This window comes from Dendrobates tinctorius, unplaced genomic scaffold, assembly GCF_039654945.1.
Source record: "Dendrobates tinctorius isolate UK_male_01 unplaced genomic scaffold, ASM3965494v1 ptg000021l, whole genome shotgun sequence".
Taxonomy (NCBI): Eukaryota; Metazoa; Chordata; class Amphibia; order Anura; family Dendrobatidae; genus Dendrobates; species Dendrobates tinctorius.
Window position 1 is genome coordinate 25,132,435 of NW_027361689.1, and position 27,204 is coordinate 25,159,638.

The window sequence follows — 27,204 nt, forward strand, 5'->3', positions numbered from 1 at the left end:
CTCTAGCCATGTCCTTAGCGCATGCGTGCACTTGCCATTTCCTCCACAGCCAATGGCTGTGGAACATTATGTATATATTGCTTCCTCCCCACTGGGGAGGTGCAGAAGCAACCTTCCTGTTTGTAGTCTATGTTGTGTAAAGTCGCATACCTGTCCCTGCTGCACTCTAGTGCAAATCCTGATTGCTGCACTCTGACACAAACTCTTGTCTGCTGCACTCTGATTCAAACTCTACCTATAGCACTCTGATACAAGCTCTGCCTGCTGCTCCATCTAGTCTGTCCTTCTGGGTCCAGCTGCTGCGCAACCGTTGGTCTGTCCTGTAGTGGCACCTGGCATTCATCGGGAGCCAAGTCTAACCTCATGATCAGAGGATCTAGTGAACAGTCCGGTGTTCGCTTAGTTACGCCCCCCCAGGCTCTCCACGGTCGGTGGCACAGTGATTCCACAAACCACGTCCGTGACATATATAGACAGGTGTGTGCCTTTACAAATCAAGTCCTATCAGTTTAAACACAGCTGGACTCCAATGAGGGAGAACTATCTCTAGGAGGATCACAAGGAAATGGACAGCATGTGACTTAAATATAAGTGTCTGAGCAAAGGGTCTGAATACTTATGACCATGTGATATTTCAGTTTTTCTTTAATAAATTCGCAAACATTTCCACATTTTTGTTTTTTCAGTCAAGATGGGGTGCAGGGTATACATTAATGAGAAAAAAATGAACTTTTCTGAATTTACCAAATGGCTGGAATCTAAAAAAGGTGAAAAATTTAAAGGAGTCAGAATACTTTCCGTACCCACTGTATGTAGGATCAACCATTTTAGGGGATAATGGATGGATGAGAACATATAATATGGAAAATAGCGCTCCCAGTTCTCCCTTACAAGTGTTTTGAGAGCTCTGTTAGAAGAGCTACAAAAATCCTAATGATATCGTTATACCAACTTACAATTTCTGTTGGAATTTGGAAACCTACTTTGATATACTGTGTCAAGCATCTCCACCAGGCAAATCGCAAACTTGTGTTTTATATTTGGTCGGAAATGCACTTGGAGATCCAACATTTTTCAAAACTATTCAAAGCGAGACAGATCCAGCACACCAGAGGTAAAAACACTTTTTCTTCTTCTATAAAATCATTAGTAGAAAATCAGATGTTAAAAAAGCCCAAAGAGCAGAACTACAAACCTCATAGGAGAAGCTCCCACTAGACGCATTTCAAATTGTACTGCTTCTTACTCATAACCTCTTTCTGAAGACCCTCTCCAGCCTGGACTTTAAGGAAGTTGTGCACAGATATATTAGTAGAGCACTAATGATGTGTCTCAAACTTTTACTACTATATCTCAGGAGCACACCACATTTTTGTCAACACTCCTACAAGGCAAACAGTTTGAAGGCTTTATAAAACAGGAGCCAGAATGAAAGAACAAAGAATGAAAAGACATAAATCCTGCAAAAAAAGAAACTTTACTGTCCCATCACTTCGAGCTATTCCATTGCCAAACTGTCAAGAAAATAAATCAGTTCTATTTTTAAAAAACAGAACTAGGAAAAAAACAGACCTTGTGCTATTCTGTAAAGCAGAAAAACACCAAAATGTATTAGACCAACCAAGAATCCCAATGAGACAGGCCATCAAATTAGATTATTTAGTAGTCCCACCTCTATAAAACATACTGTTTGTTGAAAATCCTCGATCTCGGCTGAGAGCATAAAGAGCCTGTACTAATACACTCCTGAGAAATAGATGGGAGCATCAGCTAACTGTGCTCACTCTGCTGTCATCGATACTTGGGTGACTATAGCACATACTTGCCCCTTATTCGAAGGCTCGATTTTTTCTTAAGGCCCCGTCTCACATACGAGATCGTTAGCGATCACCGATTTTGTGACTCGACAGTGATCTCGCTGTGTGACACATAGCGGCGACCGCCCCCCCCCCGCTGGATATCGCTGATCATGCTCGAATGTCCCAGGCCATTGTCTGGTCGCTGGTGTCCCGCTGGCCAGCATGCATCACTGTGTTTGACGCCGATGAGCGACCTAGTTGGCGACGCAGAACTCATGGACGCAGGTGTGAGTCATCAGAATAGCTGCTGTGACAAGGTACCAACGACCGCCGAGGTTGTTATATGGATCGCCGGATCGTCGCTGCGTCGTTGAGTAGATCTGCCTGTTTGACAGCTCACCAGCGATCGTGTAGCGACGCACCAGCGATCCTTACCAGGTCGTATCGTTGTCGGGATCGCTGGTGCTTCGCTTAGTGTATCGGTACCCTTGTCCCAATGACTGTGAACCAAACATTATCCAACTTCAGAACAGACCTTACTATTGACCTTTAGGCCGCATTAAGGCAAATCCTTCTATTTATCTTCTAAAAACTGCATGTACAGATTGTGTCAAAAGTTTTTGCAGCATGTTAAGATATTCTATTAAAATTTGTGTAGGGAGAAATTTGGAGTCCTTAACCAAATTTAAGAAAAGGTAAGGGTTGACACATCTGTAAAAAAAAAAGTTTTGGGATATTTGTCACCCTTATATCAAGCATAGGAGCACGCATACACTATGTAATGACAATCTTTCTTCCATTTGTTCAAAGACGCCTCCACCCTCACACTGAGCAGAGGGTCTGTGATGCAGTCAGTAAGAATAGGAAACAACAGCATGATGTGGTAATTAGGCACTTACTGGCTTCAAAGCAACATGGCCAAAGTCCCAGACATTGTGGGGCCAAGTTACCAGATATGAATATTAGGAATTTAGTGACAGGTGTAGGTTCTATAGATATGGGAGACATTTTCAGCTTTGTTGCACAAAGCCAAACACCATGCAATCACTTGCACTGCTGTGCGGCCTGAGCATTAGGTCAAAATTAATATCGGGCAGGAGGATAACGTTGTGTATGCCATGTCTCATATGTATAGAAAGCTAAAATTGTTATGGGAAACATGGCTTTAATATCTTCTGGCTGAGACATCCGGGGGGGGGGGGGGGGAGATATCCTTAAGCTCAGGGATGTCATAATTTTTTGCTACCTGAGCTTGCATCGTATTTACTGGCTCCATCTGATGTCAACAGGGAATGTAGGTGGGAATGGCTGGTACCTGATAAAACCAGGTTCTGGCTTAGAACCCATGTTCAGCTCTGGGAGATACAGCATGCTGTAAGGACTGCACCATTTTCTAAATGGAGTGCTCCCCTACACAAGACCTGTGCCATTCCTATGACAACAGGTCTAGTAACTTTCTTTTCTTTAACGCGGTTACTTTTTTATGTGACTCTATATATATGCTCTATTGTCTGGTCTCCTTAGTAACATCTCTTGTATATTTTTATAAGCACAGTCTAATTGTTGGATTAAATATATAAAATTATATAGCTTATTTCCTCTTGCTCTATAAACCGTACCCCTGAAGTCTGATGAGGCTCAACGTAACTGGTAACTGGCGTCTAAGGAGTCTGTAATAAACGATTGGTGATGGCAGATAGATTTCTTTGGTATTTGTTGAGCTTAGTGGTCACCACACTGAAGTGAGTGTATATATTGGGCTCTTGTACCATGAACATATAGTATACAAACATCCGGTTCCACTCTTGAATAGCAAACATCCACGGAGAATTCAACCCATGGGATGACCAATAGCAGTCCATCAGTCATTTGTATGATTTTCCTGACAATTGGTTGCAGCGGTGGTATAGATTCCTGACAATGTTTTGCTGCATTTCAGACCTGTGTCATATGGATCCTTAACATGGCCCTTACAGCCTGTGTGAGGCAGTGACTGGTGTTACATGTGAGGGTCACTGTATGTTCCTCCCAGGATGTGCATGGAGGGGTATTGAGGCCATGAAAGGGAAATGCAGTCACAGGCATAGCTGTGGTTCCAATGCAGACTAAAGTGAGTATAGGTCTTGGACATGCTGGTTGTCCAAGGCAGACTTAGGGAAAACCTGCTCTGTTTTTGGTGTTTTGAGAGACTGCGGATGGTAGTGTTGCAGTCCATTTCATTCCCAGCCCAAGTTTTCCATGTGGTGGAAGGCCATAGGATGCTAGTTAAAAACCCTGCAGTATAGGGTTTGGGTGTGTCAGGTTGATTATCAGTCTGGTGAGTGCTAAAAGGCAGAGCAGTTGGCTCTGCATAGCTCCATCTGTGTGAGGCAACATGGACGAGCAGATCCAGAGCAGATCAAGAGCAGCCAAGGCAGCTCAGGGGCCTGGCACCCATATCAGACAGAGCGGTGCAGTCGCCCATGGCAACAAGTCTCGGAGTTGGACTGTCTTGTGACCGGAGGTTTACTGTCCTGTGCCCGAGGGAAGACTGGCGTGTTTAGTGATTGGAGAATATGATTCCCGGCTGCAATCCGGAGGATATTGTGCACTGTAATGCTGTGAGTAGAACATTATCACGGTGGTGCAGTCGCCAAGTGCAACCGGTCAGAGGTGTACTGGCATGTTTAGTGACTGTAATCCAGAAGATATGTTTCCCGGCTGCGATCCAGAGGATATCATGTGCTGTGTTTTGCCGAGTTGAACATTAAAGAGACGTTTTGCTTTGAACTTTGCTGGGTAACTGCCTCAACACTGCATAAGTGTGCTACCGCTGCACTACACCTGATATGGGCCCATTTTGTACAAGCCTTCATCTATACAGGCGTGTTCGCTTTCTGATGCATAGACAATCCAAAGCCATGATCTGCAAACCTTCCTTATTCCATCCCTGGAAGCACCACTTATGGAGGAAGTGTATGGCGTGTCTAAACGTTCATAATACAGAACTCTAGGACCTTCTTCTGTCTTTGCATAGTGTCCAATTATTCTTTAGGACCTAGAGCCCTCCAAAACGAATACGTATGTAGAGTTTCCATCCATCACACTTCCCCATGAAGCCACCTAATTAATTTATTACCATATTTGCTTTATCAATTTTAATGTAAAAGACACAAAACATAACAAAAAATGAAAAACCCTGAACTTTTATTGTACTGTTAAATTTTATTGGTACAGCATAAAATATCCATTTGGTTTGTCATCTCTCTGTAAAAAGCCAGCAAGATGTTTACAGCCATAAATATGCAAAGTGATATGACATAGTTATACTCTGCAGTACTGTAGAGACGCAGTCAGGGCATCGAATGTCGTTAGAAATCCTCATAATCAGATGTAATAACAGCTTAAACAAACATCAAATAAAATGGTTTCTTCATTGCATTAGAAGTCTTCAAACTCTACTGAAAGCAGACGACATGGGAATATTAATACGTTCTCTCTAGCTATTGATGGTCAGATTCTTGTATGACTTGTGGTGGAGTCAGATGTCTGTGGGCATTTCTAACACAGTGCCTTCTCCCTACAATCCCCTTATCCATTAGTGGCATATCCATACGATACGCCACCAATGTCCAATTGGGGCGACTTCAGTATTCCCACACCACTACCACCTACTGCTAGAACAAAGTGTCATCAGCACTAGTAAATCCTGGGACACTCCATCTCTTGGTGGCTTCCCCTATGTTTTTCTGGAACGATGCATGGTCCACTCCTGGACTGTTTGGCCTTCAAAGAAGGCAGAGCAAGGGATGCACTTTTGTAGGGCCATGACCACTTTGTATTAGCAGCTGTCACTATGATGGGACATTTTTGGAAATCCTTGTAATATTTCACCAATGTCTAGGTGGAAAAATACACTTGGATAAAAGTGGAAATAGTTCAAGACTAAAACAGTAGTTAAGCATTAAATGGGGTCCCCCTAGTCACTCAAATGAGGATATGCGGCAATACCAGGCAGAATCCATGAGGAGGTGTTGCTTCTGGGGTAACAGAGTTACGCCCAAGCGTAAATGGAGGCTGTCATTAGGCTTAGGGCCACTTTATAGGATGAATTTATCCCCATGATATTAGATTATAAAAGGATAAATCCATTATCAAGAAGGCTCCAAGAGGTGAGTGTATCACAGCGGGCATACACAGACTGCATAAGAAGTGACAGTACACCTTGCTTCACAGCATAGGTAGGAAAGGTGTACTGTCCTCTGCTCCATCTGAGCACAGTGAATACATGGATCTTTGTAAGGCATCTGATTTTGACATAGGCGTGTTTGGCGCACTAACCCCAGCTTTGTAATGACATTTGGAGGTTAGGAGGTCCCAGTTCTATTGATAGGCGCCATTTAAATTAAGACTATTGTTCAAACAGCCCTTTCAGGAAGTATAGAGCAAAAGCAATGAGCCACAATGTTACTTGGAGTATTAGAAACAATACACTATAATAAGATACCGATGCATTACTTATCAGAAGCTTTTATTTTGCAACCAACAATAATGTGGAGTTTTGAGATACCAGGTCTTCTATTTTCTGTCAGTTTGACTATGAGAACAGTATAGGACAGGAGACTCTGAGCTCAGGGATATAATGTTTTATATTCTCGGATTCAGAATTTTCATTTTGTAAGTATTCACACAGAAAGCAAATGAGTCCTGTTTACACACACAAAGCTGTAACTCATGGCATGCTGGCAGGGGGTAGCAAGACTCACAGGCTCTCTCAATGAGTGGGCGGGCAAGCAGGACTCACAGGCTTTTGCTATGAGTGGGCAGGGATGCAGGACTCACAGGCTTTCTCTATGAGTGGGCGGGGATGCAGGACTCACAGGCTCTCTCTATGAGTGGGCGGGGATGCAGGACTCACAGGCTCTCTCTATGAGTGGGCGGGGATGCAGGACTCACAGGCTCTCTCTATGAGTGGGCAGGCAAGCAGGACTCACAGGCTCTCTCTATGAGTGGGCGGGGTAAACTGATATCACATGCTTTCTCTACATGTGGGCAGTGAAGCAGGACTCAGGCTTTCTCTATTAATGGGCGGGGAAGCAGGACTCACAAACTTTAAGAGTGGGCGTGAAAGCAGGACTCGGGTTTCCTCTATCAGTGGTCATGGAAGCAGTACTCAGACTTTCTTTAGAACTGGGCAGGGAAGCAGGACACAAGCTTTCTCTATGACTGGGCAGGAAACTGTGCGCACAGGCTTTCACAGTGAGTAGATGGGGAAGCAGGACTTCACAAACTTTATTAATGGGTGAGAAAGCAGGACAGACAAGCTTTCTCTATGGATGAGCGTGGAAACAGGACTCACAGGCTCTCTTTATGAGTGGGTGGGGAAAGCTGTACTCACAAGATTTCTCTACGAATCCTGACACAATTTACAAGAAAATACTGAATGAAATCATAGTAAATGATGTATCTCTGATCTCAGTGTCTCCTCTTTATCCCACAGATATGAGATCTGACAATAAGACAGCACAGACGTGTATAAGTGTCCAAACACAAATTCCAGTTATGCTTCCCTTTTTCATAAATATCTTTTTTTTATATAAAGAAAACATTTATTGCTAATGAATGAGCTTAAAGGGAAACATTCATCAGATTCATGCTGCTCAAACCGCAGATAGAATCAGAGACAGGCCGCACAATTGCAGCCAATTATGCAGGAGCGGCATTTCAAAGTAAATATATCTGGAGAATTCTCGCTGACTAGTCCAGGCTTGTTTTCTCCAAGCCTTGATCCCTTTGATTGACAGGTCACTCTATTTACAAACATAGGAGATCTGGACTAGAGCGTGGTGGGGAGAAGCTTGTCGGGGATTTGCCTAGGACTGGTCATCCGAGATACATAGTCCCCAGACGGCTCTTCAAAGTGTGTTTCAGAGTAAACCAACTGCCTGCAATCGCACAGCCAGGCTCTGATTTATGCAGTCCATCGTTCAGGCTACATGGATCTGCTGATAAGTTCCCTTTAAAACTCGAATAATTTACTATACTGTACAGCTGGGTTATTCATGCAGCCAATTATTGTGACAAAAACACCACATTTTACTCTACTGGAGTTTTGATAGTTATTGACTGTACAGTTATTACAGGTAAAACATATCTTTGTAATATGTTTCAGCATTTGTGGTACAACATGGGGGGTTTTGCTGGGTGGCACATGACCGAAACATGGCATAAAAAATGATGAAGCCCAAAAGACATACTTTAAGGGATGACAGTTTCGAAACTGTGGTTGTGTGTTTGGAGTCCAACAAAGGGAGGCAAAGTAGATGGACAAAACACAGTGGGTCATAAATTTAGGACAATGATCAGTCTGGGATTCGGGATTCCTACCCTGAGGTCACTAAGCATGTCAGTCTACTGATTTCTCTACAGCCACCGTTTAAGACTAGAAAAGGCAGAGGTAAAGGTTCGGAGAGCAGGGTGTGTTCCCCTGTAAGACATCAGTAGAGAACCTGCTTCGGCTTTGTATCCAGAATCATGAAGCTCCTTTACAATTTCTTCAACATTCCACCTGGCATCCTCAGAAGCCGCGAGTAAATGGTTAATCAGCTGCGGGTAGTAGATGGTGCCGATGCACTTCACCAGCAACTTGGCATCCAGAAGCAGAGAAAGCATTTCGGAGTCACAATTTGAGGCAGTGACCTATAAAAAGTAAAAATAAAGCCATGTGAGAAAATGGAAGATTGCATGTTTTCTTCTTTATGTACCGCAATCTACACGACAAAGCGGAGAAAGAAAAGTCAGCTATTTATTGCAACAAATCTCAGCTCCTCGCGTGAGTCAGATCATCCCACTGCTAAAATGTAATGGAGAAGGCCAAAAACAAGGTAAAAATAACCAAATCACTCAAAAAACAAGGAGTACATGCCAACTGCTCCACGGGGACGGGCTTAGAAAGTTTCCACTAGTGTTAGACACCACGTCAGGCTCGGATCACTTGCCTCGGGTCCCACATTCAACCAGAAAGAAAAATTAAATATTACACACATGATCTGTGATTTTTTGCATTTTCCCTCTTGATAACACCAAACTTGTCATATATCCAGTCTAAAGGCCCCTTTACATTTAGCGATGCACCAGCGATCTCGACCACGATATGACGCGGTCAGGATCGCTGGTGCATCGCTAAACGGTCGCTAGTGAGCTGCCACACAGGAAGATCTCACAGCGATGCAGCAGCGATACAGCGGTCGTTACTTACCTTTCAGACGCGACGATCCTGACATCCTCCCGCCTGCGTCCACATGTCGCTCGTCGGTGCCAGCAGGAAGGGCCCGACGAGAAATGGAGCTGCGCGATCAGCGACAGACGGCGGGGGAGCCGGTCGGAGGTATCACACATAGCGATATCGCTGCTGCGTCACCAAATCGGTGATGCTTTAGCGATATCACTGTGTAAAACACCCTTTATTCCCTGTGGTATAATTCCATTAGAGTTCAGGTAAAAGGATTCACACTCAACACACTCCTCTCCTCTGGTCATTGTGACCACTGAGACACTGCGTTTTGCTGCCATAATACACTAATGGTAACTACTGAGGCACTGTGCCACATAAGACATGAGCTGCTATAAATGACACAAGTGCTCACCATTTAGCTGGTATGCTATTATGTAAGACAAGTGCTAACCACTGAGCCGCTGTGCTACTATATAAGAAAAGTATTACCTACTAAAACACTGTGCTTTGTGTCATATAGGAGAAAAGTACTTACCATTGAGCCATGGTGCTACCACTTAAGACACGAGTGTTAACCACTGAGCCACAGTGCTGTGCTACCATATAAGATGCACATGTTAACCACTGAACCACTGTGCTGGGCTACTATGATAGCACGTAAGACACAAGTACTTACCACTGTGCTACCATATAGAACATAGGTTTTAACCACTGAACCACCGAGCTGTGCTGCCTTGTATGAGTCAAGAGCCAACATCACCATCATTGTTCTGCTTAGGGTACAAGAGATAGCTGGTCGCCTAATCACCGAAGTGCTTAAGTAGCCTATTCCGTAGAATTTTAATCCATGTGTTATAGCGGGGACTACCTGTATCTATTAAAAGTAATCTCCGTATTTGAACTTAGGCCAAGGCCCTGGAGTTACTATTCAGCGGAGTCGTCTATTTAGAGTGAATTCTTCAGGCGTTGTGTTTTTTCCTAATGTGCACAACTTGCTCGTTGCCCTACTTTATCATTCGAGGTTGAAAGGAGAAAACATTAGGAAAATGACTGTTTGGTGGCTTAACATATAGGAATTGCACCCCAAGGTGCTTTCAAAGCCTTTGTCATTTGCCTCCTTCTCTCTCACAGGATATAGCAAGGAAATAAATAAGCCTGGTAATTACCGTTTATTTCCAGAAACGGATTAATTCCTCCACAGACTCCTAAGGGTTGCTGATATTAGATTTTTAATGCACTTTGTTTGCAAATGTTTCAGAAGTGAGATTTTAATAGCATGCAAATTTTCCCAAAAAAACAAAATAACAAACTGACAAGTTGACAAAAGTGCTCATCATTTTCTTTATCTGTTCTTAACTTCTTTTTTTTTCCCCATTTAGGGTAAATTTAATGAAAGACATTTTAAAACTTTTTTTTTTATTCCTGTGGAAAGCTTCCATCAAAATCAGGACTCGAAACGCGTAGGTTGAGAATGAAAAAGGCATTCCACGGGTATAACAACTCCTCCGGGCGCAGTAATTTAAGAGGAAAGCTCAAGGATACTTATTATTAGCCGAGTTTTATATCATTCGTAAACCTGGAACGTCAATGGATATTTATGACATAACTGCAAAGGATTTCTTAGATTTAATATTAAAGTTTACACTTTTTATGGTTAGTAAATGCAAAACCAACATAGTTGTCGAAAATGATATATTTTTTTCACATTTTCAGATAATTTGGATAATTTGAATATGGTTTACATTTCCAATAGATATATCATGGTCTTTTTCTTTCCTTCCAATAAAGGGAACCTGTCAGGTCCCCGATGACAATGAAAACACCCACAGTACAATTTAGATCAATATAGCTCCCCAATAATGTATCGAACACCCGAGACAATAGCAAATCAGAAAAAATGCTAACCTCTATATACACAAATGAACAGATGTAGCCATTGTTAACTACTTCTGGACTGTCTATAGACTAAAATGCCCAGGCGGCCCACACTTTACTCTGCAGTGACATTTTAAAATGTCAGTGCAGAATAAGCAGCTTGAACAAAATTGTGAAGCTGTGGGTGCAAGGGGCAGCTGTCAAACAGACACAGCCAAACTTTCAATAGAGAAAGCAGAGATTGTATATTTCCATGATTACCTTTTTTACTGCAGTATATGCAAGCTGAACCAGCACAAGGGTATAATGATTAGGAAGCAATGACAGCGTTTCCTCCTCCAGACCCAGTAATCATGTGATCGCTGGGTATGGAAAGGGAACTGGAGATTCTGGGTCCTAGGAGACCCATTCAGCTCTGCTATGTAGCCAAGAAGCTGAATTTCCACTGTAACTGGGGTTGATAAACCAGTCCCAGTTACAGAGGAAATCAGCAATAAAAACAATGTATTAATATGTTAAGCCCTTAGTGATAGAGCCAATTTGATACTAAATGACCAAACCAATTTTTACAATTCTGACCACTGTCACTTTAGGAGGTTATAGCTCTGGAATGCTTCAAGGTATCCCACTGATCCTGAGACTGTTTTTTTTATGACGTATTGTATTTCATGTTAGTGATAAAATTTCTTTGATATAACTTGCGTTTATGAAAAAAAATGGAAATTTGGCGAAAATTTTGCAATTTTCAAACTTTTCCTTTTTGTACACTTAAAATCAGTTGCTGTTATACCGCTAATAACGGCGATCGCAACACTGGGGTCGGTAAAAACCGACCTGAATCATATTCTCTGGAGTCTCAGCTACTCCCGAAAGCCAAGACCCCAGAGAAATTCCGACACTTGGGGGCACTATACACTTATTTCTCAGAGCCGTTAAAAAGCAGAGCGCTGAGGCATAAGTACCCTTAATTGTCACCATTAAAAGGCGTATCGGCGGTCATTCAAGGGGTTAAAATGTCTCCAACGTTCTTTTAAGATCTCATAGGGGGGTACAGTGTGTGAAATATCTGAAGAAATATATAAAAAAAACAAAAATAAAATAAATAGAAATTAGACAAAACAAAACTTGGAAAAAAAAAAAAAAAAAGATATGGCCAAGTTCCGTTCACCATTTTTAGCACCGCCCCCATAAAACAAAGAATAAAGAAACAAGTTCATACAATAGAGCTGGTTAGGCCACCTGACTAGATTTCAGCTTCCATGTCCTTTAGCAAAAACATTCAATCCAGGAGACCTGCAATCTCCATAAGTCCAGCTTTCCAGCTCCAGAGTGTGCACCTCAAGACCCACCCGCACTCAAATGCTCTAGAAAGCTTGGGTATTTATCCTTTAGACATGGCCGATTAACCCCTCTCATCATTTAGTGTGCTAGATGATTTTTCCTAGCTTTATAAGGGTGTGTGCATATGCTGTGGATTCTGCTGCGGTGTACAGTACCATTAAAATCAATGAAAAATGAAAACCACAGTGCAGACAGTGCGGATTTTTCCGCGCGGATTTGCTGCGGTTTCAAAACCGCAGCATGCCAATTCTTTGTGCGGATTCCGCTGCACTTTGGCACCTGCTCCATGGCAGGTGTCAAACCGCAGGGGAAAACCGCAGGCTAATCCGCAGAAAAACTGCAGATAAATTGCAGGTCTTTTGACCTGCGGTTTTTGACAAACCCGCGCGGGAAAATCCGCAGGACAATCCACAGCGTGTGCACACACCCTAATACTGAAGCTAACAACTCCATTGCTACACATCTTCCCCTCTAGTACTTTGCCAGTGACGTTGTCACAATATACAGTGGTCACCAAAACTTTTGCATTCTTTTTAAAAATGTGATTACTTCTGTCTGGTTGTTGAGATGCCATTTCCCTGGTGAAGAATTTAAAGTGCATGGAGCTGTCATCATGCAAGATCTTAATTTTAACCAAAATGCTTTAAAATATAGGTATGGTCATTTAATTAAAGAAAACGGAGTGCCTAAAGTTTTGCATATAATATTTACTGCTCACAACAGAGAGTAATTCCATAACTTAGCAGTTTGTAGCATACCACACATACAAGCCCTTTCCACTTTCTGCTGACTTCAACTCAAAAATATTTCCAGGATCCTTACATTCCTCAACAAAGAATCTGCAAAAACCCTAGTCCATGAACTCATCTCCGGCCTTGACTACTGCAACCTGCTGTTTTGTGGCCTCACTTTTAACACTCTCACACCTCTCCAATCTATTTTAAACTCTGATGCCCGACTAATATACCTATACCCGCTATTTCCTGGTCTCTCCCCTCTGTCAATTCCTTCACTGGCTCCCCATTACATAGAGACACCAATACAAAACCCTAACCATTGCATACAAAGCCATTAGCAACCTGTGTCCTCCATACATCTGTGACCTCGTCTCCTGGGAACTTACCTGCACACAACCTCCGATCCTCACAAAATATCCTTCTCTACTTCCCTCTTATCTCCTCTTCCCACAATCGCATACAATATTTCTCCGGTGCATCCCCCCTACTCTGGAACTCTCTACCACAACATATCAAATTCTCACTTAAACCTGGAAACCTTCAAAAACAACCTGAAGACCCACCTCTTCCGACAAGCCTACAACCTGCAGTAACCCCCGATCCACCAAACCGCTGCACAACCAGCTCTACCCTCACCTACTGTATTCTCACCCATCCCTTGGAGATTGTGAGCCCTTGCGGGCAGGGTCCTCTCTCCTCCTGTACCAGTCGTGACTTTTAATGTGTAAGATTACTGTATTACTTTTTATGTAAACCCCTTTTCACATGTAAAGCATCATGGAATAAATGGCGCTATAATAATAACAATGTCTTCCTTTAATTACTGCACCACACCGACAGGGCATTGAAGCCCTTAGGGTATTCAAATCATCCTGAGGAATCTTGCTCCATTCCACTTGAAAATCTGCAAACAATTCATCGTTATTGCTATGGGTACGGGACCCAACTTCTCGCTTTAACTCAACCCAAAGGTGCTCTATAGGGTGTAAATCAGGTGATTTTCTTGGCCATTGCAACAGGTGAACATTTTTCTTTGCTTACCAATTTTTGACTAAATTGGATGTGTGCTTAGGATCATTGTCTTGCGGGAATGTCCAGCTCCTGTCTACTTTGGTTTTACCATGTGGCAGCATTATATTCTCCAGTATATCCTTGTACAGGGTAGAATTCATATTTCTATCAATTCTAAGCAGAATGCCAATGGCAGATGTAGAAAAACAGCTCCAAACCATGACATTGCCACCACCATGTTTCACAGTAGGTGTTTGGTACCTTACATCATTACGTTTTATAAATTAGGCAGTATATATAGTGCTTGCCATCACTACCAAACACACTGAAACTGGATTCATGCAACCACAACACCTTAGACCAATCTGACTCCATTGGCTGTGTTCTTTGGCAAACTAAAGTCGGATGTATCGGCTCTTTGCAGAGATGAAAGGCTTTTTGACTGGAATTCGTGCATTCAACCCTACTGCTCTTAGCCGTTGCACCACGGTATGGTAACTCACTTTGACCCCATATTCTTTGTTCATTTCATGTTAAATCTGTCATCTATCAAGGTATCATTTTATTCAGTTTCCTATGACCTGCAAGCCCATATAGATGGCCTAGGAGGGCTGATCCTACTGACAGATTTCCTTTAATGCCTCGTCATTCCATGAATATCTCAATGAAACGTCAACAAGCTTGTTCTTTTCTTTTGTGGGGTGCGCTGTAGTATTTATCGGTACCAGTTTGACACTATATTAAACTTTTGGAGTAAACTTTTTATTTTACTTTTACTGGGGAAGCAAAGAGACCAAAAAGCAGCATGTCTGTATTTTTTTAATAACATTTTTGAGTACATGTCTAAGTTCAGCAATGCGTCAACGAGCTTCATGATGTGTTTTTCAGCTCATTGAAAAAAAAAGAGAAGAATCACTTAATCATGGAGATGTTCCACCATGGATCAGGAGCTTTCGATAGCTCCCCATTGGCTCCTTAAATATATAAGACCTTTATGTTGAGTGATATCCTGATATTTTCCAAAATCTCATGCAGTAAAAAGTTAACAAGAATATATGTGAACTTGAGGCAGAAGACGAGATGAACTGATCTGATGGAACAGTTCGGGATAAAACCTTTGCCGTACATGACTGAAGGCTTCGTCCAAGGGTTCTGAATTATAATCTAAAACAAGCACAAGTTAGAAATAATTGTGGATTTTATGGATCTGTAAGCATAGAGCAGGAACGGGCAATTTCCTCACATCTTTCAGCCACATCAGTGTCCTGAGACAAGTAAATGCAGAAGTTCAAAAAATTACATGGAACACCAGTCAACGATGACAAGTGCAACGTGCACATGGAGAGATAGTGGCTTGTTGTAGCCATACATATGCAGAGCTTTACATACGATAAATGGGTCTGGGCGCTCACTTGTAGACAGGCATAAAAATAGGATACGGTTCTAACCACGGGTGGAGATTCCACCATCTGTATCGAAGAATGGTCCGCCATGCAATGCCAGCACAGGCCAAGGGTGTCCTGTCCTGAATTAACAGCATCAGTCATATTTGGGTCAGGAGAGTTTGAGGTCGGTCGGCATTGTAGTCCCAATACTTATTTGCTGGATGAAATAATGCAACGTCAACAGAATTTTCAGAGCTTTAGCGGAGTTTTATTTATTTTTGTGCAGAATTCCTTCATTGTATCTAGTGACAGTGCATCATGAAATCAGTCTTTTTTTTGTAGTTCAAGCAGGAGATGGGATACTCAAGGATGGGACTCTGGATCCCCCCCGGATGTATGGAGCAATGGTGACACGTGAGCGTCTAGTTCTTTCCTTGTCTACGAAACTGAAGGAGATGGACAAGTAGATCGTTTGTTTCAAAGGAGTTTTCCTGACGTACCTTTTAGGTTTTTAGTAGTATGACTAGCCACTTTCCAACATACTCCTATGTAAAATGTGACATACTGATTAGGCTGGCTTTACATTAGCGTTTTTTAGCGCAGCGCATCGTGCGCGTCCATGCGCCCCTATGTTTAACATGGTGGGCGCTTGGTCTAGCGTTTGCACACATTCCTATGCGTTTTCGTGCGCATGCGTTTTTGTAGTGTGCGCCTAGGCGCGCCTGACGCAACCTGTTGCATTTTTGGGTCCGTCCAACGGCATAAAAAAACCGCATGCGCACGGAATGTGACAAAATAATACATTAAAGTCTATGGGAACCCAGGCGTGCGCATGGACATGCGCACGCCTGCGTTTGAAATTGCATGCGTTTTAAGAGTTAACATGGCTAGAAACTGGTTAAAACGCATGCGCCTAAAAAACACAAACGCATACAAAACGCATGATGCATTTTTTTGCATGTGCTTCTATTGCGCACAAAGCGCAGCGCTAAAAAACGCTAATGTGAAAGTAGCCTTAAAGGGAGTCAGTCAGCAGGTTTTTGTTAGGTAATCTGACAGCAGCATGATATAGGAACAGACCCTGATTCTAGTGATGTATCACTTAGTTTACTGGGTGCAGCAGTTGCGATACAATCCCTGTTTCTGCTGCTGCAGATCTAGCAGAGCTCAGAATGCTGAGCTGTGTATAACCCCGCCCAACACCTCTGATTGGCAGCTTTCTGTCAATATACACTGTCCACAGAAAACTGAAAATCAAGGAGTATATCAAAAGAGGAGACCCCGGCATGCATTCTGTAAAATATGGGAGGAATGGAAAATTCACCAAGGCATGGATATTAGGTCCTTACTTGGGGGTGCCGGGTAATATTATTAGTTATGTCGAGCGAGATAGGTCTGATTATGGTCCTTGGAGTGATGTATATAAAATCTGTTTCCGTTGAAGAATTTGTGAGAAATATAGTTTGGGTATCACCGTTGGCAGAAAAGGATAAAAGTAGGGAAAAAAATGGTAAGTCGAGTTGTACAAAATGTCTTGAATAATTTGCATTTCCATGCCTGCGCCTAAGTTTTCTACTCTCTTCTAACCCCCTTATATGTAGTGCTGACTTGGCTTCCTATATACTTCTCCAGTCCATATTCTGCAGGGAGAAATAATACAGGATTTCTTTTTTTTTCTTTCCCTGGACTATTGGATTGTAGCTTAATCTGACAAAGTGCTCCTATAAAGTAGGGCAAGGTAGCTTTAAAACAAGCACAAAGTAATCGATAGCCTATCCTACATGATACGCCGGACTGACCAAACATCCATTAAGGAGCCTTAGAAGTGAATGTTAAAGTTCAAGACACAAAAGTCACACAACATAATGATATACAACACACACATATAATATCTGGGGGAATTCCACCTGGAAACGACACGCGCCGCAACGGTATTTGTAAAATTTTTTAATTATTAATGGATTTCTAACAAAGGGAGAGAGCAAAGAATGAATTCAGCTAGAGGAATAAATAGCTGTCAGGGTGGGAAAATCTACAAAGCGGAGCGCGAGCACTCACTATTAGATAAAAATACAGACAGATCTGTCAGATTCTAGCAATAGGAGCTAATGAAAGAGCGAGACAGGGAAAAATCTATGCAACATCAAAACCTCGCCGCTGCATTAACCACCCAGTCAAGACCTGGAAAACCTACTTTCAAGGCATTTTTTTCCTTAATCTATGCAGGGCAACACAGAAATGGAGAAATGACTGTCTGTGACTTAGGACTTTCATCCAAGCCTTAAACTAGATATAAAATAAAATCATATGTGCTACTAGCCTTACACAGACACATCTACAAGCAAGAAGCAAAAAAAGAAACATTTCGATAAATTGCCTAACAGCAAAAAAAAATATTCACAGCCACACAGAAAATGTTTCTTCACCAGAATGTGTCAGTGTGAGCCAGGAGTGTGAATGATGCAGCTCTACCTTCACCTCTCTCAGCAGGAAGTAACAGCACCAAAGCGGAGGAGCACATTACCCAGCAGGAAGGACAGCACCAAAGAGGAGGAGCACATTACCCAGCAGGAAGGACAGCATCAAAGAGGAGGAGCGCATTACCCAGCAGGAAGGACAGCACCAAAGAGGAGGAGCACATTACCCAGCAGGAAGGACAGCACCAAAGAGAAGGAGCGCATTACCCAGCAGGAAGGACAGCATCAAAGAGGAGGAGCGCATTACCCAGCAGGAAGGACAGCATCAAAGAGGAGGAGCGCATTACCCAGCAGGAAGGACAGCACCAAAGAGGAGGAGCGCATTACCCAGCAGGAAGGACAGCATCAAAGAGGAGCACATTACCCAGCAGGAAGGACAGCATCAAAGAGAAGGAGCGCATTACCCAGCAGGAATGACAGCACCAAAGAGGAGGAGCGCATTACCCAGCAGGAAGGACAGCACCAAAGAGGAGGAGCACATTACCAAGCAGGAAGGACAGCACCAAAGAGAAGCACATTACCCAGCAGGAAGGACAGCACCAAAGAGGAGGAGCACATTACCCAGCAGGAAGGACAGCATCAAAGAGGAGGAGCACATTACCCAGCAGGAAGGACAGCATCAAAGAGGAGCACATTACCCAGGAGGAAGGACAGCACCAAAGAGAAGGAGCGCATTACCCAGCAGGAAGGACAGCACCAAAGAGAAGGAGCGCATTACCCAGCAGGAAGGACAGCACCAAAGAGGAGGAGCGCATTACCCAGCAGGAAGGACAGCATCAAAGAGGAGCACATTACCCAGCAGGAAGGACAGCAACAAAGAGAAGGAGCGCATTACCCAGCAGGAAGGAAGGCACCAAAGAGGAGGAGCACATTACCCAGCAGGAAGGACAGCACCAAAGAGGAGGAGCACATTACCCAGCAGGAAGGACAGCACCAAAGAGGAGGAGCACATTACCCAGCAGGAAGGACAGCAACAAAGAGAAGGAGCGCATTACCCAGCAGGAAGGAAGGCACCAAAGAGGAGGAGCACATTACCCAGCAGGAAGGACAGCACCAAAGAGGAGGAGCACATTACCCAGCAGGAAGGACAGCACCAAAGAGGAGGAGCACATTACCCAGCAGGAAGGACAGCACCAAAGAGGAGGAGCACATTACCCAGCAGGAAGGACAGCACCAAAGAGGAGGAGCACATTACCCAGCAGGAAGGACAGCACCAAAGAGGAGGAGCACATTACCCAGCAGGAAGGACAGCACCAAAGAGGAGGAGCACATTACCCAGCAGGAAGGACAGCACCAAAGAGGAGGAGCACATTACCCAGCAGGAAGGACAGCACCAAAGAGGAGGAGCACATTACCCAGCAGGAAGGACAGCACCAAAGAGAAGGAGCACATTACCCAGCAGGAAGGACAGCACCAAAGAGGAGGAGCACATTACCCAGCAGGAAGGACAGCACCAAAGAGGAGGAGCACATTACCCAGCAGGAAGGACAGCACCAAAGAGGAGGAGCACATTACCCAGCAGGAAGGACAGCACCAAAGAGGAGGAGCACATTACCCAGCAGGAAGGACAGCACCAAAGAGGAGGAGCACATTACCCAGCAGGAAGGACAGCACCAAAGAGAAGGAGCACATTACCCAGCAGGATGGACAGCACCAAAGAGGAGGAGCACATTACCCAGCAGGAAGGACAGCACCAAAGAGGAGGAGCACATTACCCAGCAGGAAGGACAGCACCAAAGAGGAGCACATTACCCAGCAGGAAGGACAGCACCAAAGAGAAGGAGCACATTATCCAGCAGGAAGGACAGCAGCAGTGGAAAAATTCAACCCTTGTTTCGCTACGTCCCTGTAGATTATAGCTTTTCCCTCTCCATTAGCATCCATTTAATTAAAATGATAAACTGAACCCTCCTCTGCCATGTTCTTCATTGACAGGCTTGCTGGGACAGTGACATCACTACTACAGGACACCTGACCATTGCAGCCAATCACTGGGTTCAGCAGCTCTGTTGATGTGAATGGCATGAGCTGCTGAGACCAGTGATTGGCTGAAGTGGTTAGGTGTTCTGTAGTAGCGACGTCACCGCTGAAGTCTGCTAAAGGGGTTAATCCAGGACAATTTTTTTTTTTTTTACTATGAGCCAAAAATCTAACAGGGAGGTAGTTGCCAGTTCTATCCAGCACTCCACTTCTGCCGGCGATTCATCTGCTCCACGTCAATGGAGCAGCTCTCATCTTCTGGGCTGCTCTGTCATCGGGGAGTGGCTGCCTACGTCATGCTGACTGACAGCAGTTAGGCAGTAGGGAGCTGGCTGTCAATCAGCATGACGTTGGCAGTCACGCCCCATCAACAGAGCAGGAAGGAAGAGAAGCTGCTGCTCTGTTCACATGATGGCAGCGAAGGTAGCAGAATCGCTGGCAGGAGCAGTCTGTGGCCGCTCTGTGAGATCGGTGTTGGTACAGAACAGGCAACTAACAACTTCTTGCCTGTTAGTTCTTGGGATCACTATAAAAATGTATATAATCCTGGATAACCTCTATAATAAAGACCAGAACAACAGCGTAGACACAAAGCTGGACCTGGGGAGCGTGAGTAACCTACTGTAAGTGGAAAATAGCTCAGATTAAGACCGCGATTGAGGTCGAAACGCGTCACTTTCCCTTTATAGTCACCACTATTAACCAGCTTAGTGCCATGCTATTTAAGCCAGTTTAATAAAATTAGCCATTTTTAAAATATCGGGAGCTGGAACAATTTTTTGCTTTTTTTTCTACATTCCTGGACAACCCCTTAAATAATTTAAAAGGTCCCTTTACAGGATGCAACCGAGAGCTGTGGGCGCAGAAAAACTGCACGCATTTGTAATGTAGTCGATGGGGCAGTCTGGAAAGGGGACGCGCATAGCTTCAATAAATGTTTCACCTGTACAAGCCGTGTCTTCTGAAAACCGAATTGTGTAATTTACAGCAACTCTTGGAAAGAGCAAATGAGTGATAGCGGCGTGCTGCCCAAGTGTGCGGATGTATCACGTAGGGGCACACTAACACTGCATTCACACAGCCGTATCACGCAGGGGCACACTAACACTGCATTCACAGAGCCCTGTCACATAAGGGCACACTAACACTGCATTCACAGAGCCCTGTCATGCAGGGGAATGCTAACGCTGCATTCACACAGCCATATCACGCAGGAGCACACTAACATTGCATTCACACAGCGTTGTTCCGCAGGGGGCACACTAACACTGCATTCACACAGCCCTGTCACATAGGGGCACACTAACACTGCATTCACAGAGCCCTGTCATGCAGGGGAATACTAACACTGCATTCACACAGCTGTATCACGCAGGGGAATGCTAACACTGCATTCACACAGCCGCATTCTGCAGGGGCACACTAACACTGCATTCACACAGCTGTATTACGCAGGGGCACACTAACACTGCATTCACACAGCTGTATCACGCAGGGGAATGCTAACACTGCATTCACACAGCCGTATTATGCAGGGGCACACCAACACTGCATTCACACAGCCATATCACGCAGGGGCACACTAATACTGCATCCACACAGCCCTGTCATGCAGGGAAATACTAACACTGCATTCACACAGCCGTATCACGCAGGGGAATGCTAACACTGCATTCACACAGCCGTATCATGCAGGGGCACACTAACACTGCATTCACACAGCCCTGTCTTGCAGGGGCACACTAACACTGCATTCACACAGTTGTATCACGCAGGGGCACACTAACACTGCATTCACACAGCTCTGTCACGCAGGGGCACACTAACATTGCATTCACACAGCCGTATCAGGCAGGGGCATACTAACACTGCATTCACACAGCCGTATCACGCAGGGGCACACTAACACTGCATTCACACAGCAGTATCACACAAGGGCAGACTAACACAGAATTCACACAGTCGTATCACATAGGGGCACACTAACACTGCATTCACAAAGCAGTAACATACAGGGGCACACTAATACTGCACTCACACAGCAATATCACACAGGGGCACACTTACACTGCATTCACACAGCCCTGTCTTGCAGGGGCACACTAACACTGCATTCACACAGTTGTATCACGCAGGGGCACACTAACACTGCATTCACACAGCTCTGTCACGCAGGGGCACACTAACATTGCATTCACACAGCCGTATCAGGCAGGGGCATACTAACACTGCATTCACACAGCCGTATCACGCAGGGGCACACTAACACTGCATTCACACAGCAGTATCACACAAGGGCAGACTAACACAGAATTCACACAGCCGTATCACATAGGGGCACACTAACACTGCATTCACAAAGCAGTAACATACAGGGGCACACTAATACTGCACTCACACAGCAATATCACACAGGGGCACACTAACACTGCATTCACACAGCCGTATCACGTAGGGGCACACTAACACTGCATTCACACAGCTCTGTCACGCAGAGGCACACTAACATTGCATTCACACAGCCGTATTACGCAGGGGCATACTAGCATTGCATTCACACAGCAGTATCACACAGGGGCACACTAACACTGCATTCACACAGCTGTATCACTCAGGGGCACACTAACACTGCATTCACACAGCCGTATCACGCAGAGGCACACTAACACTGCATTCACAAAGCCATATTTTTGGACCCTGAAACAACTGGTTTGTTTTTCTGCAAAGAACAGAATCAAAAGAAAAGAATGGTCTAAAAATACAAAAGTGATAACATTACTACTCTTGGATTGCAATACACACATCACACTCGGCACAAAATGCCATTTCATTTTCTAGGATAATAAACAGGGCCATCACATTTAACTGAAGCGCAATGCCGCAGTCATGATGAGACCTTTATTTTCCAGGCAATATAAATATCGGGTCGCTCCAGACCTAGAAAATATGAAGGCTGAGCTTATACTTTTGTAATAACAATGGGAAATGTGTCCTGTAGGGAAATGGGGATATCAATATGATTTCTGCTTTCAGGACTATGAAAGACCTGGAGAACAAGTGCAACTTCATTAGTCATGATTTGGTGATCATTGTTTCTTCACATTACCCTTATGTTTATGGTGACCCTGTAGTAATGTGTAATTCTTCTACTGTTACATCAATATAAAATTTTATTTATATCCGCCCACCAACGCTGATGTTTTGACTGACAGATCAGGCTTTGTAAAGATAGAGAAGGGCAGAGATAGAAGGAAATCAAGTACGTGGGAAGGTGCACTCAACTCTTTGGCCACGCAATGGTGCACCAAGCGAATATGCTTGATTTGAACAGTCATTTTGTGCTGACAGGTATTGTCATTGCAAGGATATATCCACAATCACTGGAGGCTGAACCTCTGGATCTCCCACTGATATTGAAAACAAAGCCACTGAAATACTAATTCAGCTCATTACTGGCCACTACTGCTTCTGAGCACCATATGGATCCCCTATAATATTGCTCCTGAGCACAATATGGATTCCCTACAATACTGCTCCTGAGCACAATATGGATCCCCTACAATAAAGTTCCTGAGCTCCACATGGATACCCTACAATAAAGTTCCTGAGCTCCACATGGATACCCTACAATACTGCTCCTGAGCACAATATGGATCCCCTACAATACCACTCCTGAGCACCATATGGATCCCCTACAATACGGCTCTTGAGCACAATATCGATTCCCTACAATACTGCTCCTGAGCACAATATGGATACCTACAATACTGCTCTTGAGCACCATATGGATCCCCTGAAATACTGCTCCTGAGCACCATATAGATACCCTACAATACCGCTCCTGAGAATCATATGGATCCCCTACAATACCGCTCCTGAGAATCATATGGATCCCCTACAATACCGCTCCTAAGCACCATATGATCCCCTACAATACCGCTCCTGAGCAACATATGGATCCCTACAATATCGCTCCTGAGCAACATATGGATCCCTACAATATCGCTCCTGAGCAACATATGGATCCCCGATAATACTGCTCCTGAGCATCATATGGATCCCCTAAAATAAAGCTCCTGAGCTCCATATGGATCCCCTACAATACCGCTCCTGAGCATCATATGGATCCCCTACAATTCTGCTCCTGAGCATCATATGGATCCCCTACAATATCGCTCCTGAGCACCATATGGATTCCCTACAATATTGCTCCTGAGCACCATATGGATCCCCTACAATACTGCTCCTGAGCACCATATGGAACCCTACAATACCACTCCTGAGCACCATCTGGATCCCTACAATACTGCTCCTGAGCACCATATGGATCCCCTACAATAAAGCTCCTGAGCACCATATGGATCCCTACAATACTGCTCCTGAGCACCATATGGATCCCCTACAATACCGCTCCTGCGCTTCACATGGATCCCCTACAATACTGCTCCTGAGCACCACATATGGATCCCCTACAATATTGCTCCTGAGCACCATATGGATCCCCTACAATACCGCTCCTGAGCACCATATAGATCCCCTACAATACCACTCCTGAGCATCATGTGGATCCCCGATAATACTGCTCCTGAGCATCATATGAATCCCCGATAATACTGCTCCTGAGCATCATATGGATCCCCTAAAATAAAGCTCCTGAGCTCCATATGGATCCCCTACAATACCGCTCCTGAGCACCATATAGATCCCCTACAATACCACTCCTGAGCACCATGTGGAACCCTAAAATATTGCTCATGAGCATCATATGGATCCCCGATAATACTGCTCCTGAGCATCATATGGATCCCCTAAAATAAAGCTCCTGAGCTCCATATGGATCCCCTACAATACCGCTCCTGAGCATCATGTGGATCCCCGATAATACTGCTCCTGAGCATCATATGGATCCCCGATAATACTGCTCCTGAGCATCATATGGATCCCCTAAAATAAAGCTCCTGAGCTCCATATGGATCCCCTACAATACCGCTCCTGAGCACCATATAGATCCCCTACAATACCACTCCTGAGCACCATGTGGAACCCTAAAATATTGCTCATGAGCATCATAGGGATCCCTACAACACTGCTCCTGAGCACCATATGGATCCTATACAATACAGCTCCTGAGCACCATATGGATCCCCTACAATACTGCTCCTGAGCACCATCTGGATCCCCTACAATACCGCTCCTGAGCACCATATGGATCCCCTACAATTCTGCTTCTGAGCATCATATGGATCCCCTACAATATCACTCCTGAGCACCATATGGATCCCCTACAATATAGCTCCTGAGCATCATATGGATCCTCTACAGTACCGCTCCTGAGCACCATATGGATCCCCTACAATACCGCTCCTGAGCACCATATGGATCCCTACAATATCGCTCCTGAGCATCATATGGATCCCCTACAATACTGCTCCTGAGCATCATGTGGATCCCCTACAATATCGCTCCTGAGCACCATATGGATCCCCTACAATACTTCTCCTGAGCACCATATGGATCCCCTACAATACTGCCCCTGAGCACCATATGGATCCCTACAATACTGCTCCTGATCACCATATGAATCCCCTACAATACTGCTCCTGAGCACCATATGGATCCCTACAATACCGCTTCTGATCACCATATCGATCCCCTACAGTACTGCTCCTGATCACCATATGAATCCCCTACAATACCGCTCCTGAGCACCACATATGGATCCCCTAGAATAGCACTCCTGAGCACCATATGGATCCCCGCAAATGGAACTAAAAAAAATACACTTATTTTAAAACTATATAGTGCTCATGCAATACACACCATATAGAACTCCTACAGAAGCATGTGGAGTAATTACCGAACACCATATGGAGCAATGGCAGCAAATCTCATGGGCCCCGATACATCAAATAGTTTTCGTCAGAATTCTATCGTAAAACTTTGAGATGTCACAAACCTTGGCAACTTTGAGCTTTTTTTAATGCCAGTCCCAGACAGTTTTCGCCAACTTTGTGAAGTGTGGGCTGAGCTTTAAAGACAGGGAGCCTGGCCGGCTGGAATACAGGCATGCATCTGTAAATCTGTCACATCTTACTCCAGCGCACTTTACATCTTGTCTAATCCTGAATCAGGACCATTAAATCTTGTACAGAATATTATACTGTATTTACAGATACAATATCACATGGAACTCTAACACCAGCGACTCCGCATGCCTCTGCCCCTCCCTCTCCTGGCAGGGACGCTGACTTTCTCACCGACCAGTCGTGTCCCCTTCTCCAGCTCCCACGTCCCGGTTTTTCGCCATGGAAATAGTATCTTAAATATATATCTGTGACGAATTCATACGTGCCTGAAGATAATTACGCTACTAATTTGGGTTGGTTTCGTACCCCTTTATTAATTTTAAATATTAATAGAGAGAACGGAAGCTGGTGGCAGCGAAGTGTGTTTTGGCTGGGGGTAGCATTGGCAGTGACTGAGCGGGTTTTATAAGCTGATTGTGTGGCTGCGGCCAAAGCATTTATAACTCCCTCACTGCAAGCGGGCCTAATAGCCATTGCACAACAAGTAGCCCATCCAGCGACTAATTATCCTAGATGCAGTTCTCTGACTGACCTGAGGGTAAGGGGGGTGCCGGCGAGCTGCGAGTTCCGAAGTGGAACTGGAAAGTGGGATATACATAAATCCCGGCAGGTTGTGATACAGTGTGGCAGCGGTGGGATAACCAAAATAAGCCCCCCTGCGGTAAATTGTTAGGGCAAGACTAGCTTGCTGTTTTCTTCACATTGTTGGCAGCGGTGGGATAACGAAGATAAGCCCCCCTGTACATGTGATAGCCGTGCGCTGGCCAAAGGTCACACCCCTGATCATGACAACATTTTTCATACAATCGGGTGCATGAGCTTGTGGTTGCTATAAGGCTTTTTGATAAAACTAGAAAACAGGACAGGAGTCTAGATAAGATCCTGATCAATAAAGGTAAAGGGAGACGCCTGAATTTTACAGATCATATAGGCGTCATCCTAGAGGTGGAAATTTTGGGACAGAGATTAAATAATAATAGAAATAGAAAGACGATGCCAATTTCTTTGCCATGTATCAGTCTGTATTATTACTGAATTTGGTTTCTTTAGCTGTAAGTTAATGATGTGGCGCTCCGCAGCTATCACCCCAGTGCAGACACAGCGGCCTGATGTTCGCTCTTTTATGGCCAATTCAGATTTTGCTAAATGGCTGTAGAGTTGGAGGGAAAATATCTATAGCAATTGGGAGAAAACAAAGGACATTCTGAGCCCTGCGTGAGCGTGTGCCAGCCTATTCACATGAAAAGTGCATTACATTAATATCTGAGAGAGCCTCCGAAGCCATTTCTTCTAGAATGAA

The 27,204-nt window shown here is 44.3% G+C and overlaps 1 protein-coding gene across 2 annotated transcripts in view; it reads right to left on the reverse strand.

The window, feature by feature from the left end:
* Positions 1-4,983: 4,983 nt before the first annotated feature.
* NBAS (NBAS subunit of NRZ tethering complex) overlaps positions 4,984-27,204 on the reverse strand; it is an 816,956-nt gene continuing 794,735 nt past the window's right edge. For both annotated transcript variants that reach the window (XM_073568249.1, XM_073568248.1), the window contains exon 52: positions 4,984-8,477. In XM_073568249.1, coding sequence (XP_073424350.1) covers positions 8,202-8,477 — 276 coding nt within the window. In that variant the 3' untranslated portion in view covers positions 4,984-8,201. The remainder of the gene's footprint in view (positions 8,478-27,204) is intronic.